The 19,109-nt window shown below is 30.0% G+C and overlaps 1 protein-coding gene across 3 annotated transcripts; it reads right to left on the reverse strand.

Annotated features, from left to right (window-relative positions):
* Positions 1-11,552: 11,552 nt before the first annotated feature.
* On the reverse strand, positions 11,553-18,428 carry LOC126657360 (OVARIAN TUMOR DOMAIN-containing deubiquitinating enzyme 7). Of its 3 annotated transcripts, XM_050352032.2 has the most exons (12): positions 18,221-18,427; positions 16,729-16,835; positions 16,489-16,564; positions 15,679-15,828; positions 15,053-15,114; positions 14,684-14,768; positions 14,402-14,551; positions 14,118-14,238; positions 13,200-13,336; positions 12,981-13,078; positions 12,467-12,589; positions 11,553-12,009 (listed from the first exon to the last, which is right to left on the reverse strand). In XM_050352032.2, exons 1-11 carry the CDS (start codon positions 18,269-18,271, stop codon positions 12,481-12,483), a joined length of 1,146 nt encoding a protein of 381 aa, XP_050207989.1. In that variant the 5' UTR covers positions 18,272-18,427; the 3' UTR covers positions 11,553-12,009; positions 12,467-12,480. The 3 variants fall into 3 exon arrangements, with proteins under 3 accessions (XP_050207989.1, XP_055959668.1, XP_050207990.1); XM_056103693.1 differs by having other exon boundaries at positions 11,553-12,589; positions 18,221-18,428; XM_050352033.1 differs by lacking the exon at positions 18,221-18,427 and having other exon boundaries at positions 16,745-16,835.
* Between the last annotated feature and the right edge of the window lie 681 nt (positions 18,429-19,109).

Here is a 19,109-nt window from a genome sequence, read left to right on the forward strand (position 1 = left end):
CAATGTGTTGTCCAGTCATGATTTTGGCCATGCTTTCTATTGCGTTTGACATGGATTTGACATCTGCTCTGATCTCTCGCTGCAAGACTGCATGATCGGTCATCATTGTCTTGATCACCGACGCCATTTGATTCATAACTCCGTCGAACATGAGCCGATTTTCTCCAGCAATTTCATTTCGCATAGAGGTAAAATCGGCATGTGTGAGAGACGGACGACTTGGTGGTAGGTCTCGTGAATAATCGGCCGAATCATCTTCTTGTCTCGAAGAAGGATCTTTGGCCGAATTTTCAGATACGGTCTCTGGCGAGATCGTAGTTTTTTGAGTAGTCGCGGTCGTTTTATCTTTGGCCATTATTTCTTCAATATCTGAATCGTAATTGCCGATCAACCGTTTTCTCTCTTGTAACTCTCGGGTAACCGATCTAGTGTATCTCTGATCGTCTTTCAGTGTTCCGATTTTTGTGCTAACCATAAACGTGTCCCCAGTGGAGTCGCCAAAAGATGTTCGCAGGAAAAACTTCCAAACTCAAATCTTTGAATTTGATAATGGGAACTGTTTCGGTTTGATGCTTTAATCGAAACTCGAATTTCGACCAGGTCACACAAAAGAACAATAGTAACAAACTAAACTAAAATTATCAGTATCGCTCCGGAGGTTAAGGAACCTAAGCGGGATTGATTTCCAACTACTCCTAAGTTAAGGGTTTAATCCGGAGATTAAGATAGAAAAGCCTGAGCTTTGATTTGTGTTTTTTGATGAAATTGTGTAGACCTTATTAATTTAATGAAATCACTATTTATAGGGACAAATCCCCTAATAATAGGAAAAAGAAGCGAATTGAAACTTAAACACTTAATTAAACCCTAATCTGATAAGACTAAAATAAAAAGGCAATAATAAAAATAGCTAATATGGGCCCGGTCCCATTACAGCCCATTATGCTCTCTTCCTTGGCAGCCCATCACTTGCTAGCCATATTTTGGGCCGATGTCAACAATACTATACATGCATTTGAATGTCAAATACTTCTTGATCTAAACAACTATAGATCAAAACCCTAATATATACAAGTTATAATGTTTTATTTATATCAAATTTAAAGGTTAATAGTACTTAACATAAGTTAATAGGTTGTTTATGAAATGGATTTCAATTTTATTATTTATCACTTATCTTAACGCTCTCAAAATTCATAAACTTTCTATATGATATAACAACATCAAATAATTTAACCGCCAAATGATATTGAATATGTATTTATAGACATGAAGTTGGAATAGTAGGTGAGACGTCAAATAGCTTAAACACCATATATATGACTCTAGACTCGTCTTGAAGGTTTGCAGTTGAAGTAGCAAACGTGACTAGAACCACTAATAATCTTAAACTTCATAGAAAAATTAATAATTATCAAAATGAAAGCATCATTAATAGATGAAAATAGACACGTTAATAATCTTAAACTATAAAAATGAGCTAAAGAATAATAAACAGTTACGTTAAGCAAATAATAAACTAGTCAATATCTAGAAGAGTGTTTGAAATATAAATGAATCACACATTGAATAATTAAAATTTAAGTGACTTATAATTAAAAATTAAAAATATATAATGCAAATCATCTTTTTAAATTGAGGTTAATTAACACAAGTCTATTTGTTTTACATAAGATGAGTTCTAAATTCTAATCAACTCCATTGTCTATCATTTGAGCCGAGTTTAAATTATAAGTTTCAAGTCACTAAAAAAATTAGCAATCAAAATTATATTTAAAATATTAAAATTGGTGTTATAACGACAGACTTAAATATTCATCTAACGTTAAATTGTGAATCTATATATGGTGTTGCTGTCAAAAAAATACTGATACCCTGGTTGGACCACTTTCATGAATAGAAGCCAATTTATTTATTTATTTTATTGAAGAAAAAAAATAGTTAAAAAATATTTTTTAAAAAAAGCAGAAGAGGCAGAATTACCTTATGGGGAAAGAGCTCCACATAAGAAGGGAACAAAATAAAGAGAGTTTTATTATTAGATCCTTTTTCTTTTGCATCGGATCTACGAAACACTGCCATATCTTCCTCTATGTCATTTTTAACTTTTATTTAAATATTTTTATTATTTTAAATTTTACATTTAAAATTTATTTATGATGATAACTGTTGGTCTGCTTATTTAGCCATGTGAACTTTTTTTTAATATTGTTGGAGTGAGACATGACCCAACAAAGAAGAAAAGGGTGCATAGGTTTAAGGTTTTTCTTGGAATAACTAAAAATAATTGATGATTAAAATTTAGTGTTACTATGAAAAACTCAATAAGTGTAAATCAATGTGCGCCTAAATAAACATTCAATGTTTACTTATGACCCTACTCTAAAAAGTCATTCACTGTAATTGCGGCCTATCAAAGAATCTAAAGACAACCTACTTTTAAACAATAATTTACTTTAACTCCTCAAATTGACATATTCTACTACTTAACCCACTAGTTTTTAAATTAATTGTATTATACTAAAAAAAGTTCTTATAATTTTTTTATTAATCAACTATTGCAATTGATTAAGAACTATCATACACATTTTTAGTTGATTAAGAAATTTTTCAATAGCAATAAAATTTTCAATAATCAACTATATTAGTTCATGGAAAATTTAATCCCCTTCGAGATGTGTCGAGTTCTAACAATTCCCTAGCCCAGATTTGTGGTTAGGTATGAGATTTGTAAAGTCGATTTTTAATAAAGACTTCTATCTTTCCGGAGAAATACTATTAAGATAAATAACATATTGTATACTCGTGAAGATTTGACAACATTACACTAAATAATCCTTTTATTTTAGCATATAACATATCTTATCACCTTTCATATTTTTTGGGGGGGTAAATTGTATATAAAATTATAACCTTTGCACCAAGTTTTAAAAATAACATGATATTTAAAATGTGTCAATTATAAATATCACCTTTCATCTTCGACAACCAACACGCTTTCATAAAAGGGCGCATTGTTCTTTATTGTTCTATGTTTGCTAATGAATTCCTCCACCTAGCCACCAAAAAGAAAGTTAAGTTACTTCTACTTAAACTTGATTCCATAAAGTATTTGATAGTCTGGATTGGAATTATATTTGGCGTGAAATATGGGTTCAATAAAGTTTCCCCCTCTTTGGAGTAAATAGATTCATATTTGTCTTTCAACTATTTCAACTTCAGTGTTGGTAATGGTAGTCCAATAGAACCTTTTTTTACGGCGAGATGCCAAAAAAGATGATCTTATATCTCCTTTTCTGTTTGTTCTTATTTTTGAAAGATCTTAGTTGCATTCTTAAGAAGGAAAAATCTTTGAACTTGATTGGGGGATTTTTTTTTTATGATGGTATGGGTTTAATTTTCCAATTACAGTTTGCTGATAAGTTAAGAAATTTGCTTATTATTCTTTGTTGTTTTGAACTTATTTATTGGTTAAAAATAAATTATTATAAAAGTGTTTTGATGAGTATTAATGTGAATTAGCATGATCTCACTTCGGCTCCCACTATCACTGGCTGCAAACGTGATGCTATCTCTACTAAGTATTTCGACTTACCTCTTGCTAATAGGAGCAATTCATCGGATACTTGGAACCATATTGTTCAAATGTTTAAATCAAAATTAGCATTGTGGAAAGGTTCACTTTCATCCCCCTGTAAGAAGGTTAGTGCTTATTAAGCCAGTTTTGTTTAATATACCGGTTTATTGTATGTCCATATTCATTATGCATGTCGATGTTCGTAATGAACTAGAGTTATATGTGAAACAATTTTTTTTTGTGGAATGGTGCTACTTCTAATCGTGTTCTTTGTAAAGTTTCTTGTGATGCTATTTGTTGAAATTATAGTGAAGGTGGTCTATGAATTTATAATTTTTTGAATTCAGAATCAAAATTTATTATTTAAATGGATTTGAAAATTAAAAAAAAAATCCCAATTTTTTATGGTCTGAGGGTTGAACATCTACACCGTTCATTGTAAAATGAATATAGTCAATCAAAAAAGGTTATTGCGCCGAATTTTTATTTCTAAATAGAGCGACTTAGTCTGCTACTCACTCTGTTTACTTGATCGATATTATGTTCTTTTTGATATATTATTTCAACAATGTATGACTCAATTGTTGACACCACGAATATTCATGGGCCACATCAGTAAAATTATATTGAAATTTTTATTTTTATTTGAAATTAAAATTAAAATTAAAATTGAATGTTTAAAAAAATAAACTAGTATTTAATGTTTTTCTTTAGATAATTTAAAAGTTCAGTAATCTATAATTTAATTAACACATATGAACAATTTACTGTGATACCTATATTTTTAATTGCACACCTTTGTGACATCTTAATTTTGAAATCTCTATATCTTTTGTGTATTTATCCAGAAAATTATGAACTCTCACATAAATAGACAAGTATAATCGTATGAAATTCATAATCAAAACCTGTATAAATAGCCACTCACTAAATGGCTAAGCGTAATTTATATCTTTGAACGATAATAAAATCAATTTTTTGCTAATTAAAACTCAATTATACATTTGAAAATTAATTGTTAGAGGGTCGACTGTAGTATGAATGTAAATGATTGATGTCATATGACACAAATAAATGAATTAATGTGTGTGGGAAAATTGCAATGATTTCAAATCTTTACTACTAATAATTTTATAAGCCTTTGCTGTATAAAGAACCAAGCAGTAATAAGTTATGTCCCTTAATGTTTAAATGCATAAATTAATTGAATGATATTTTCACCTTTTTAATCTAAAAAGATATAGACAAACACATGAGAACTCGAACAACAAGCCAATACCCAAAAAAGATCAAACAAACAAAACACACGACGCTCATGACCCCACTAAAAATTACCAATATTTTATAATTTCAATCTATAACATATATAAAAGTGTATTAGCGGGGGTAACACTTTCATTTATGGACAAATATACCCTTTCATAATTTGCATAATTTAATTAGTAAAAATCTTCCCTAATCCTAATCAACCACTAACACTTACATGGAGATAAAAATTCTCTACATATCTTTTTAACCTTAACTATTTAAAGCTTTCCTAATTATACTCAACGACTTGAATTTTTTTTCCTAATTCTAATCAAATACACAACATTGTAATTCATAAATAACATATAAATATAAAAATTAAAAAATCACGTTATAAATAACATATATGTATAAAATTTAAAAAATCACGCTCGACAATTTCAAATATAAATAATAAATTATAAATATTTATATCTTAATAAAATTTATACATATGATAAATCATATAAACTTTATATTTATTTTTATAAATAATAAATCAGCGGACCATATTACTAATTACTACATTAATTAACCATGCAATTAAGAGTATAATTTTAAATAAATAATATCAAATAAGTTCACGAACATGCCTATATATGTAAACTTTGGGAGTTGCAAGAAATGGATCTAAAAATTATATGCAACTAATAAATTTTATGTTTTGTCGTCTTTGTATGATCATATATATTAGATTATTAATATTATTGATTTAATTTTAAAATTCTATATTTAAATAATATTAAATATAAATGACGATAAATGTTAAAAAAGAAGACCATCCGTAACAATTTTAAATGTAAAATCTCGATATATATATATATAATTAAAAAATTAACGTCAACAATCTCAAATATACACCCTGAAAATTAATAAATTATAATTCACGTGCAGCGCACGTGCACATCAAACTAGTTATTATTAAAAAGCAATAAAATCAATTGAGAGTTAATCAGAAATAAAATTGAAAAATTAATTTAATAAAAATGGGAATACTTTAAAATAAATATTTTAAGATGAAAATATTGACTCACAATATTATATTCAATAATAATTATTTATATTTTTTTTCATCAAAAAGTATTGTTTGAAAACCAACAATATATTTTAACTTATTTTTTGTTTCACCTGTCAACTATCTTAATATTAATTTAAAAATATTTGTTGGTATTCATATCGTCATAGAACTTTCACGTAAAATATACTAATAAAAAGTGAACTAAATATATTGGAATTTATGTCGTTGTAGAATTTTCACGTAAATTATACTAATAAGAACGAACCAAATATACTAAACGAAACCCCTCATATTAAACACTAGGCTTCGAGTGTCAATCACTTTTTCTAAATTTAAAAACAGGTTATTATAAATTTATTTGTAATATCATTTGACTGATTATTAATTAATCATTTTATAGGTATTTAACTTGAACTGCAAATTAATTTTTATATATTTTTATAATAAAATCAATAGAATTAGTATATTATCATTTGTTTAACCCATTATTAAATTTATTATTTGAATTGAAATTAAAATTTTATATCATTAAATTGTTTTAATTAAAAACTATTACTATAATTACATATACATGTGATTTATATGATTTATTTATTAATTTTAAAATTTACAATTTATAGTTTAAATTTGTAATGGAAGATTTATATTATAGATTTATTTATAAAGTTTGTTGTAAATAAAAGACAAAAGATACAAAAAAAATCCTCGTAGGTTTCACACAAGTACAAATCAGCCCTTTTATTTTTTGGGAGTATAATTAAGCCCTCTTTATTTTCAAATAGAACAAATAACCCCTTTCATCCAATATCTTTAGAAACACTCGTTAATTGTTGACATGTCTCTCATAATCATATAGGAAATAAGTTCAAAAATAATTTTAATATTTAAAATATTTACCAAAAATTTGAGGGGGTAAGTGTCCCAAAAGTAAACTAAAAAGGTTTATTTGTTTGATTTTAAAATAATAAGGGTTTAATTGTTCAATTTGAAAAATACGAGGGTTTAATTGTGTCCAGATAAAATAAAAGAGCTGATATGTATTTTTAAGAAAAATTCAAGGACTTTTTTATACCTTCTGTCAAAATAAAAAAAATTCCAAGTTTAGAAAGATGGAAAAGATGAGTTGAGAAGAGGTTTCAAAAGTGGGGATGACAAGCCAATCATCTGCAGCCATTCGTTCCCTTTGAGGTGGCATACATTATTAATGTGGACAGTGAGTGGGTTATATGAGATATCGCCCTACTATTGGACACGTGGACCTTAAAATGGACATTCCTATCCACATTTTTTTGTTGTCTCTTTTTCTTTTTCAAAAGATAAATTCATTATAAAAAATTAAAGTAAAAAATAAAATTCATAAACAATCGGCTATTAATCAGCTATTGCATTTCAATTTAGGACATTCAATTATTAATCTCAATTTTAAAATTGACCGCTAAATTTTCTAAATTTTATTTAATGATCAACTAAACTCATTTTTTTATAAATTGATCAAAATATCTCTAAAATCAATAAGAAAAAAAATCAAACCAACATAATCTAACTAAAGAAACCTAAAATCACTAATCAAACTAACCAATTCTAAAGTAACCTATCCAATCAAATCAAATTTAAAATCACTCATTTAACCAAATTAAAACTAAATCACTAATTTATCCAACTAAATTAAACTATTCAACGCGAAATTGATGTCCTTGTCATTTGGAAAAAAATTTCAAAAATGTTCTCCATGTCTAGCACATAATAATTGTATGTGTTTAAATTTATTTCAATTTAGTTAAATTAATTAAGAATTTAAATTAGTTTTAATTTGATTATAGTTTTTAATTAGTTTTTAAAAATAAAAGACTTATTTATATTTTTTTGAATAGAAATGAATTTACTTTTAGATTTAAACTTAGTTAATTGAATGATTTCATCATTTAAGTAAAAAGATTGACAAAAATTAAAAAAATCGGGATACAACTGAAATGATAAAACGCAAAATTGAGTAAAATTGACAAGTTTTCAACGTCAGTGTAGAATTAAAAAAAGTTTAAAAGGTCGGATTTTTTTTAAAGTATTAGGTCCTTTCATTATTGTACTATTTTCATCTTTGATGAATGCTATTTTTGTTGCTTTTGTTTAATTATAATTGGTAGTTTTTACAAAATAATTTAATAAAGTACATGGACATTATATTATATATGTTTTTAAATAAAAATATTTAATGTCCAAGTTTGTGAGATGTTTAACTATATTTTATTTCATAATGTGAATTAATTTTTTATTTAGTTTTTTGAGATGAGATTGCTGTTGAGCCTTTAAAAAAACTCCATCCCATATATATGGTTGAAAGTTCATATTCAGCATATGCAAAAACTTGCTATATCATATTTATTTCTTATAAATTTAGTCATGTATCCATTTAGCAAAGAAAGAAATATATAATATTGACAAAATTTTCTTTTAAATCTTAAGCAATTACATTACTTGGATGTTATGCAAATTTGGTATTCTAAGTTGCCACTACAACTCACTTTCCACATTACACAAAAAAATAATATTTATCTTGCAAAGCTAGCAAAAAACATAGTATACATTTAAATAAATGCTTATGCTGCCATTCTTTTCTAATCAAGGATATATGGGAAGGATTAATTACAAAACTTTCCTTGATCACTTAAGTGTTGAATTTTTGTTAATGCTTGTTTTACTTAAAAGGATATATAATTATTTATCAAACAAATCTTAAATATACCTAGTTTAACATGTAAACTCTCCACTAGTTGTATGATATTTGATGTAATTAAATATGATATCTAATTTCTCCATTCGGTTCATAATATTTTTCGCATTTGAGAAATATTTTTGATTCGTAATATTTGCCACTTTATAAAAATATAGAGTATATTAATTATTATTATTTTTTTAAAAAATTCCCCATATTAGTTTAAAAAAAATACTATAACACAAATAAAAATAGTAGTCATAAATTTAAACAAGTTTAAAAATAGAATTAATTTAGTAAAAGTATTTTTAAATTACTCCATTCGTCCCATAAAAATAGGTCAAATCGCTATTTGGGCGTCCAGAATATAGGCCAAATTGCTATTTTAATTGTATTAGTTAAGTTGAGATGCCAACTAGACACTTCATTAATTTAACCATTCAAATTATATTTTCTTGATCATCATTAATGGTAATCACTTAATTCAATATAAAATTAATAACAAACTTAGTTTTTCAAAAATTTACTTATAATCTTAATAAGCAAGTGGTGTTTATAAAATATATAATTAACACTATTTAAACTATCTAAATAATTAATTTAAGGGTAAACTAGAAAATTAACTATAACTAACTAATTTAACTTTTATTTTTTAATATTTGCACAAATCCAATTTGCTCTATCTTTGTGGGACGGCGGAAGTAAGACGTAATAATTTTTTTCTTAATTTTTGGTCAAAGCTAAACACGACAAATATTATGGATCCGACAGAGAAATAAAAAAACATTAATGTGAAAGTTTACTGGTTAATTATTTTATTTTTTAATCGGATATTATGTGTCGAGGTTTGCAATACCATATAATAAATTGAGAAAATTATTCAATACAACATATGTGAAGTAATTTTTCAATGCTGACCAATTTACTCATAGTGTATAATATTAATTATTGCATATATATGACCCACGTCAATTATGCGGGTCATTTTCGACATATGTTAATTGTTTAAATAAAAAAAAAGTAAAACAACTCGTACATAATAAACTAAAACAATATCTAATACAAAGGGTGCATGTTAATATAGAATATAATTGTTACATGTATGCGATCCATTTAATATACGCGTTATGTTTTTGATATTTATCGACTATATCAATAAGAAAAGTAAAATTTATCGACATAAGAGGTATATATGTTGTATATTGACGTGATATACGTGTTATATGGAAAGATTATATAGTGAACTAACTTCATACAATTTTTTCTTTTGATAATTAGTGAAAAATGAAGGGTTTAGGGTTAGTTTCTAGAAATACAAAGGAAAGCAAAAGGGTTAACATCATTGAACAAGAAATGAGTAATAATTATGGTGGTTGTCAAAATTGCTTAGTCCTATGTGGGGAAAAGAAAACTTCCAATTGTGACAAAAAGATGAATGGTTTACGTAAGTTTCCTATTATAGAAAGAGTGAGTTTGCTTTAATGATTTAGATGTAAATGAAAAATAAACAAAATGAACATAAAAAGAAAAGGTAAGTGTCTTATCATCGTGGCAAGCACCCATCAAGATAGACCTATTTTTCTATAATAAGCAAATGGATTGAAAATCAAATAATTAAAGGGTTTATTCTAATTTAGGGTAGTTTAAATTGACTAGGGCTTTTTATGTTGCTTGCCATGGACTTTATGGGTCTACTTAATTTCTTCATATGAACAAGCTTGGTTTTTGACGCAACTTCTCTTCTTCCACTTCCTATTTTTAGCATATATTTTTTGCTTTTAGGTTAAGCTAAGCATAGCTATTTATTTTTAATTAATTAGTAGTAGCAGTCAATCATGATGCTATTTTAGCTATGGGATTATGATGCTCTTTCTCATTCTTTAACACTCTTGTTCCTCTATTTTTGCAACTTTTGATGACTCTCAAGCAATGGTTTAGTAGTTGGAAACTATGTGCTTCTTTGCCTTGCTTCAACAAGAATGGTGGATTTTTTTCCCCTTCTCACTTGTTTTTGGGTTTTCCTTACGAGTAAATGATCAACGCAGCTTCTAAATTTATGCACGAAGTTCAAATAACTCGAACTGTTTATTTTTTTTGTCAATTAGAGAAGAAGTCTTTAATTTTAGATCAAATTTTTGATGCCTAAAAGTGAACGATTATATTTGATTAAATAAAAGAGTAAACCTCTATAATTTTAGATAGAATTATCAACTTTTATCATAAAATTTTGAAAATTGCTAAATTTGAATTATCTCAGTCTCATATAAAACTTTAGGGTGTCTACTCTTTTTTTTTAATTTGCACCCATCAGCGGTGGAACTACTCTAAGGTTAGAGTAGGTTTCAACCCAGACTTGCGTCAAATTTTTCAAAAAGAAAACAGGCAAGAATCGTAGTGAATTCAGAACTAAAAAAAGAAAATTAAACTCAAACAGTTTGGTAAAAGGTGAATTAAAATTTAAACCCAAACTGAAATGAAATTCTAAATCCGGCGCTGCATGCCATAGTTAGCTTTGTGTTGGGCTCTTGTCGGCCATGACCTTATGATAAGCAAATGGGTATTAGGACCATAAATGCAAGAAGGTTTCATGTTTCAACATTAGACAAATGTACTCTAGGTTTTCCAAACCATTATAGTCCTAGAGGAATACCCAAGTCTTTCATTTTTTTGGGATTTAGGTAAGCTAATTTAGAAATTTAACCTACCTAGGCTGTACTTGTTTCCAGAAATAATATTTTTTAAGAAAATACATATTAATATTTTTTTTTATTTTTGCCGTTTGTCACATTAAGTAAATAAGTCATGAATATGATAAATACAGCAATTTCAGAAGTCATGAATGATTATGATAAACTTTTCACTAAATTATGTAGTTTTATATGTCATGAATATGATATTTATTACCATACCATAACTAACTCTTTTAATTAAAAATAATTTTCAATGCTGACCAAACACGAAAAAAAAAAACCTATTAGGAGGCATAGAACAGAAAACTATTCATGTTCTGAAACAGTTCATCTACATGTCATTGCGAATTTCCTCACTAAGCACTCTTTTAAGTTACAATACACTTTAAGATATGAATGGTCAGTACACATAATTTACGACTTCAGAAGCATCAACAAGACCTGAGAAAGCTCGGTTTTCTAGCCTTTCTTCAAACTCTAACCACAATTTTGCCAAACGAAAGCATTTACAACAATCACCAAGTACCTTTCCTATGCAACCCCTAGTGGGAACACCATTTTATTATTTGAGGTTGCTTTTAAATATAAAAGATAAATCGTGGAAACTCAGGGACATCAACCCAAATCAATAAATATTAAACTTCAAGGAAGATGGCAGAAATGCTCCTGAGCCTCCTGTTGCGCGGAGAAATGGAGGATAGCATTGACTGTTTAGATCTGAAGACAGCTACAAAATCATGATGCAAAATAATCAATACTGAGCACAAATAAAAGTTGAGTTCTGTAAGATAGATTCAGCTCCTCTCTGTCATTATCTGGTGCTGTAACATTCACAACAGTGAAGAAACATTTGCACTTCATATGAACAAAAAAGATGAGTGAATCCCAAAATTGCAAGACTTTGTTACTCCCAAGTATCATGCTCAGACTCGAAAGGAAATTGTAAAACTGCAGCAGTCTAATTGAACCGATAAGCCAGAAGAACAAGACTCATCCATAAAATCCAACTTGTAATGCTGGTAAAACGGTCAACAAATTTTGATTTGGATGGACTGCAACAGCCCAAACTCGATTTTGCTCAAGAAAAATAGAGATAGATGATGGATAGGGCAAAGATTTATTTTGCTTCCAATTGAAAATTATAAGCCGGTCATTTAACTATATAAAATGGTGGAACTACTCGCATTAAAGTCAGGATTCATATGCAAAGTGCACCCACATTAGGAGGACCCCCATCAGATTCAGTAGGCCCTTTTCCATGTTGCTTCCTTTCTTTTCTAACTTTTCTTGAATCAACTGTTTGGTTACTGAAACAGAAAAAATGCCATATCAGGTAACAGAGACTTTCCTAAACGGGCACTGGTTAAACATCTTAATCAGTCGATAATTCTAAAGGGGCTTTCTATTACAACACCTAAACCTGAAATTATTGAGTGGCTACTGAAATTCAGTTGTAGCCTAATAGCTAAACCATGGTTATTAACTACAGTTCAGCTCTTGGTGATGTCATGGTTTTAAAATGCTTCTTCAGACTTTAAGTAGCCCTTTTTTTAACTTTCTATATCTTAAATTTTTTGGCCACACTACACGAAAACATATAAAATCCTATTAGCCAAACCGGATGACATAATTCCAAACCTCAAAGACTAATGCTCTAACAGAAACCTGAAGAGACAATCAGGAGTTCAAGAAGCATACACTACAAACTTCGCAGAGGGTTTTGCTTTAACAGCTCCACAACAAGCCTTGTATTTCTTTTTAGATCCACATGGGCAGTTTTTATTTCTTGCTATCTTCTGCAAATACATGAAAATATGAATAAGAACTGACGCAAACAAAAAGAATAAATCGAAAACCTACTCTCTTTAAGGCTGAGAATTGCCAAGCTAAGCTTTCCAAATATATAAAAAAGAAAACCTTATCTTCTGCCCGGGAACTGTTATTATCATCAGCTTGCCTGATTTTACTGTTTGATTGATCCTGTTTGTGGGTCTCCTTTAGAGGTTCTTCTACATGCTGCTCAGAGTTTTCAACTTGATGATCTCCTTGACATTCTATTTTTTTTTTTGTGAAATTAGATAGAACACTTATTAAGTAAAGTCCTAAAATAGTACAAAAAGGAAAAGCAAATCTGAAAATCAAAACATGCCAGCCAAACATTACATGGAACTAATTCAAAATATAACTATAGACGACAAAGGGCTTTTCTGTCTTAACGACAAGCAAATTCATGATGTAGAATATGTTGAGAATGGAGTATTCTTAACATGTGCACATGTAAAAGATAAGAGTGAGAACTTTTCTCCACTAGCTTGAATTGAATGCCACTTATGTGCATGTATGTGGAGTCAACGAAACAAGTGTAAAACCATTGATAAAGGCACCAACACGGCTTCGTTTAAAGACTTGGGCTACCTTAACTTTGTTGAAGGACAATTGTGCTAAAATAAGAAGACAAGGAAAACGAACTTCAATATTAAAATAACATTGTTCCTTCTAAACCCATCAAAGCATTATTGCTAAAAGAAATGTGCACTCTATCAGGAAGTTATAATATAGCACCTGCCCGCATACCTCCCTTTCATCTTAGGAGCTAAGTTTCCACCAATTTGTAGAACCGTTAGATATTTGGAGAAAACCTTTGCCATTAAATTGCTACATACAAACATAAATATACTTCGGATCTAAAAGCCCGATATCTAGGTTGCCCACAAAAGTTCCTAACAAAGTACTAGCATTAAATGAATGCATGAAAAACAAAAAATAACACAAACAAACGAAACACAGCACCCACGAACTGTTCAACTTGTGTTAAAGCTACTGACCAGACATTACCGTAAGAAGTTTCTGCAAGACGTGAAAGGGAATGATTTCCTGCTAAGCCATCATCTGCTTCCCTTTCTGCTATCAGAAACTCTATTGCAGCATCAACATCACCATCTACTTGTAGTAAAACCTAGTATGAGATTCAACATAAGGAAGAAAATATTGCATGCATCTCAAGCATGTGAAGCATACTTGCAATTAGCCTTTAAGTTATAGGGAAAACTGATGATAACATTGCAATGCTGTTGGAAGATATGAAAATCCAGGGGAAATTTTTTCAAGCAGTTTCTCACCTGCTCGGCTTTTTGAGCATTTTCACCACCACTTCCTGTCATTACCATTTTGATGGATCTCGTATCAATAGCATTCTTAGCAGCTCCACACTTAGATTTGCTGGCTGCATCTTTTGCTTGATGAGATGTTGCTGAAACGTCAGCATCGGCCTTTTAAAAACTGGAAATTATCAGGCTATTGCTACAGATTACAAATTGAAATTCAAAAGTACAAAAACAAGCATTGGTAAAAAAAGAGAGTGAAAAATCACAGAAACGTAAAGAAAAAATCCAAAAAGAAACCTTTATTTCAATTGGCCTGGCTGGACCGAGGCAAGAATCCTCTTTTAAGCGCACACTGTTGTAGTGCTCCTCATTGTGATAAGATCTGAAAAAGTATTTGCTAGTTAAACAGCAGAGATAGAAAATAAAAAAGTAATTACAATTTGCAAATTTTAGAACTCCTATCAGAAGCTGAGAGATCTATTACGTTGAAAAAAAATGGAATAACTATATAAGATGTATTGCAGGCTATCACAAAGAATCAATAGCGAGGAATAATTTTAAGGACTTCACAATTCTAGTTTAAACACGAAAGAAGCCTGTTTCTAAAATAGGAACATGTACAATTAAAGAAAAGTGTAGAAATGGTAAAGATTATGGTGTACTTACAAATGAACCATATGAGCTCCTCGTTCATTAAAATTCCGGATATACCAGCGAGGTGACATGTGCTGTATCAATTAAAAGGCAAAATTTATTCTAACAATACATTGCAAAAACAAACATAAGGGTTGATCTAACTCTGGCTGTGTTATACGCGACATACATTTAGGTGTTCTCATGAGTACAAAGTAAAAAAATAAACTATAACCAGCAAGGTGTACAGCGAGGTCCATGCACATGCATGTAAAATGCATTGTTATGCTCCACGAAACCATGTTTCATATCTCTTAATATTAGTATTAGTATTAGAAAATAAATTCTAGCAATTTTCAAGTCCTCTGACAGCTTGTTGTGTAGATATTATACATTTTCAAAGTCAGAGGAACAGTTAATTTCTATGCCATGACTTCAATATCAATTAAAATTCTCTTAAGACATAATTTATGATCCCATTATGCGGAATTTGCATTATTCAGCCAGCAGACAGAGGCATCCTGATGGATTTAACAATATTGAGCCTTGAGGGTCATAGCTTACTGAAATGCTCGTTGAAAAAAGGAACATGAATACAATCTGGATGTCAACATACAAATGAGTGATATTGAAGATAAAAACACAAAACAAATGATCACCTGGTGAATGCATATATTACTATGTGTAACAAGTGAAGCCGCCTGCAATTCCATATGTCCGGCCCATGTGCCGTCCTTTTCCATGGATTGACAGTATTTATCAAATGGAATTTCATCCTCAATAAAGGGCTCAAACATATCACGATTCTTCTGTTAATAACAGCCACATTAATATGTTAGCTTGCATGTTGATCATTAATCAAAGAACAAGAAAGGGAAAAAAGAACTTTTCCAATCATTTGCTCCTTGACATGAATAACTGTGAATAATAAGGGTGAGCAAATTTCAATTAAACCGAAGTAACTCTGCTGACATATTCGGTCTGGCTTGAAGCGTTTTGCAAATTTCAGTTTTTGGTTAATTCAGTTCGGTTGGTGGGTGATAAATTTTGGTTCAGTTTTGGTTTGAGGTTTTTTTTATTTGGTTATCCAAATTAACTGAAACTATTCATTTTCTTAATTGTTTTAATCCTTTTAGCTCTTATAAATAGTAAATTTTAAATGTTTTAACCAAATCGGCAGAGAATAAACTGACTAATTTGATAAGTTTGGTTTTGGACTCTTTAAGATTTGGTTATTAAGGTTCGGTTTGGTTATTTATGTGGAAAATTCGCCAGTTCGGTTGAAGGTATAAATTAATTTGGTTAACAGTTTGGAAAGACTGGTAGAGAACTAACTAAATGCTCACCCCTAGAAAATAGATAGATTTAACACCAAAAGGCAGCAGGAAGAAAGATATTGGGAAGACTGGGAAATGCAGATTTTGTCGAGTTAAACTGTGTATGGTTTTTCCTATTCTACAGGCATTTACCATTATATATTGTACGGTCATGCTGCGATACTTTCCATGTTCCTCCTCACTACCTTCTAACTGATCTGCAAGTGCCCTGAAAATTGTAAACTAATTAGAGTGAATAACTTAAGTGGCATTATGTACATCAAGACACACTAATCATCTTTGCTTGGATGTAAGAATGCAAACTACTCCACTAATATAAGTAAACAATATAAAGTACACAATAATTTTTTAAGGTCATTCGTAAAAACAGACCTGAAGAAACAATTACCATCAGCAGTCACATCAATAATTTTTAGGCCCAATGCATCCAGCTGAGCTCGAAACTGAGTGTTATCAGCCTGTTTTCCCTGCTTTTTCACCTGTAGCCCAAACAAATTTCGGTTAACTGCTTGTTGCACAGTACATGAGGAAAATTACGTAAGTAACTATGATAATTTTTTTTTTGATGAATTATCTAGAGCGTCGAGCATGATACATCAGGAAACCATTCATCAATTCCGATGTCAATCCAGCAGCTTAATAGCAACCAGCACCCCTGATGTCCTCCTTGCTAAGCCCCACCAAAAGTAACCCCATTTAATAATTAGAAAATCCAACATTGATCACTAATCCAGATTAAAATTCTCATCTCCAGCAAAAACAGACTGGAGTGCATTTGATTGTCCAACTCAGCTCTTAAGATAAATCAGGTCCCACCGGTTACACCAATTTTTTTTACAAACATGCAACATACAAGCAAGAGATTCTTAATAGTTGTAGCTTGTAAGCATCCTCCAGACTAACGAAGGGTATCCTAAGGGTAAGCGTGTTAGCCAGATAATTATCATTCTACTCTAGTTGAAATTACTTTAACATTTTGCAAAGGATAGCTGAGATAGAAAGCTCTATTTCAAATTATTGTCCAACTCACTATATGCTTATGCATAATTTAAGTGTGATCTCCAATTGCATGTAATATGTGTCAGCGTCACCTAAATATTTTGATTTTGTATTTCTGTTAGTTTCCTCTCCTGTAATTTCTGTACAAGGAATTCCCAAAAAATCATGTCAATTTTGGCATGTTTTCACTTCTTGAAAATGCATTATTTCCCTAAGTTGAAACAACTGCATGCTAGCAATTATAACCTTTCCAAATATGAAAATGATTTACGTAGCGCGGAGACTTCATCCAATCAACGTGTCCTGTTTCGGAAACGTTTCAGACACTTAACATTTCGAACACGAAATGTCATTTTTTATATGGGAAACCTTAAAACAACACTGATTCGCCCGTGTCCGTATCCGTGCTACCTAGGACTAAATAGAATTAAATTAAATTGAACCATTGCAGTTTTAGACTTTCCAAACACTAAACCTATTAATCAATAAATTATCTATCTACAGATCTATCAATGTCTCCCAACTACTAGATGGCTTAAATTACGAAATAACGCCCAATTTAATTCACTGTTTCACCTACTTTATTAGATTTTAGCCACATGCAATTATATACAACCAGCAAATAAAGAAAAACATAATCTAATCTAATCCACTAACTAATTACAATAAATGACTTAAAATTAGTGAAATAGCTTCAAGCTCTCACTAACACGGTAGCTATTTAGTTTAATCAACAAGTAATGGAGCTTAAAGAGATTGATTACAACATCATTATAACTAAATTGAAATTAACAAGATTCAGAACTATGATTATAATGGATGAAAATCAGGTAAGTTAAACAGCTACAAAAAAAAAAGAAGTTACCTGAGGATTCTTCTTTGGTTTTGCGGACTTCTGTTGCTTCGTTTTCACCATTATTCGTTTTGATTGAGCTTTTCTGATTTGAAGTTTTTCTCTGGTTTGGAGGCAGAGAGAGTGAGAGCGATGATGAAGTTACTTCAGTGCGTGCGAGCTTCGTTTCTAGCCTGCTGGCGCTGGTGATCCTCCGTAGGCCGTACCTGTACCAAGACTGGCATTTAATGCGGCGCCGTTTTAGGAAAGTATATGATGGTCGAGGCCCGTTACTTTTGAATTTTGAATCCAATTTAGATCCAATGGGCTGAAATTTTCGAACTAGATCTCGAAATGATACAAACAATAAGGATAATAAATCAGTACTTTAAAAACCGATTTAGAGGCCGCCGGTTGAATCAATTGAGTAAAATTATATAAAAAAAATTGATCTAGCTTGTATGATCTATATTCCTCTTAATAATTTTCATGGTCTAACAAATAGAAATTCAAAGTAAAAATTAGTCAATACCTAAAAAAAATCGATTGGTTTAACTAATTTTAAACAAGTAAAAAATTTGCTGGTTCATTCCATTTCAATCCAGTTTTAATTTGATCCAATCCGATTGGATTAAATTTTCAGTTTTCAAAGGTTAGTTGAGTCGAACATTCTGTTGATTTTCGATTCAACTGGTTCAACCGACCGGTTATTTAATCACTGCAATAAACCTTTGATGGGAAGGAGCAACGATAGTGTCATCTCATTGCTATTTCAATATAGCAAAGTGGGGTTGTAGCACCTTAGATTCTTTATCACTCTTTTCATAAAAGCACAGAAGTTTGGTAAGGAGTAAATAGCATTTATCATCATTTGGCCCGTTGCAAAGTCAAATTATAATTGTATCAATTCGGCCCATCCATA

Source organism: Mercurialis annua, linkage group LG7 (genome assembly GCF_937616625.2).
Source record: "Mercurialis annua linkage group LG7, ddMerAnnu1.2, whole genome shotgun sequence".
Classification (NCBI taxonomy): Eukaryota; Viridiplantae; Streptophyta; class Magnoliopsida; order Malpighiales; family Euphorbiaceae; genus Mercurialis; species Mercurialis annua.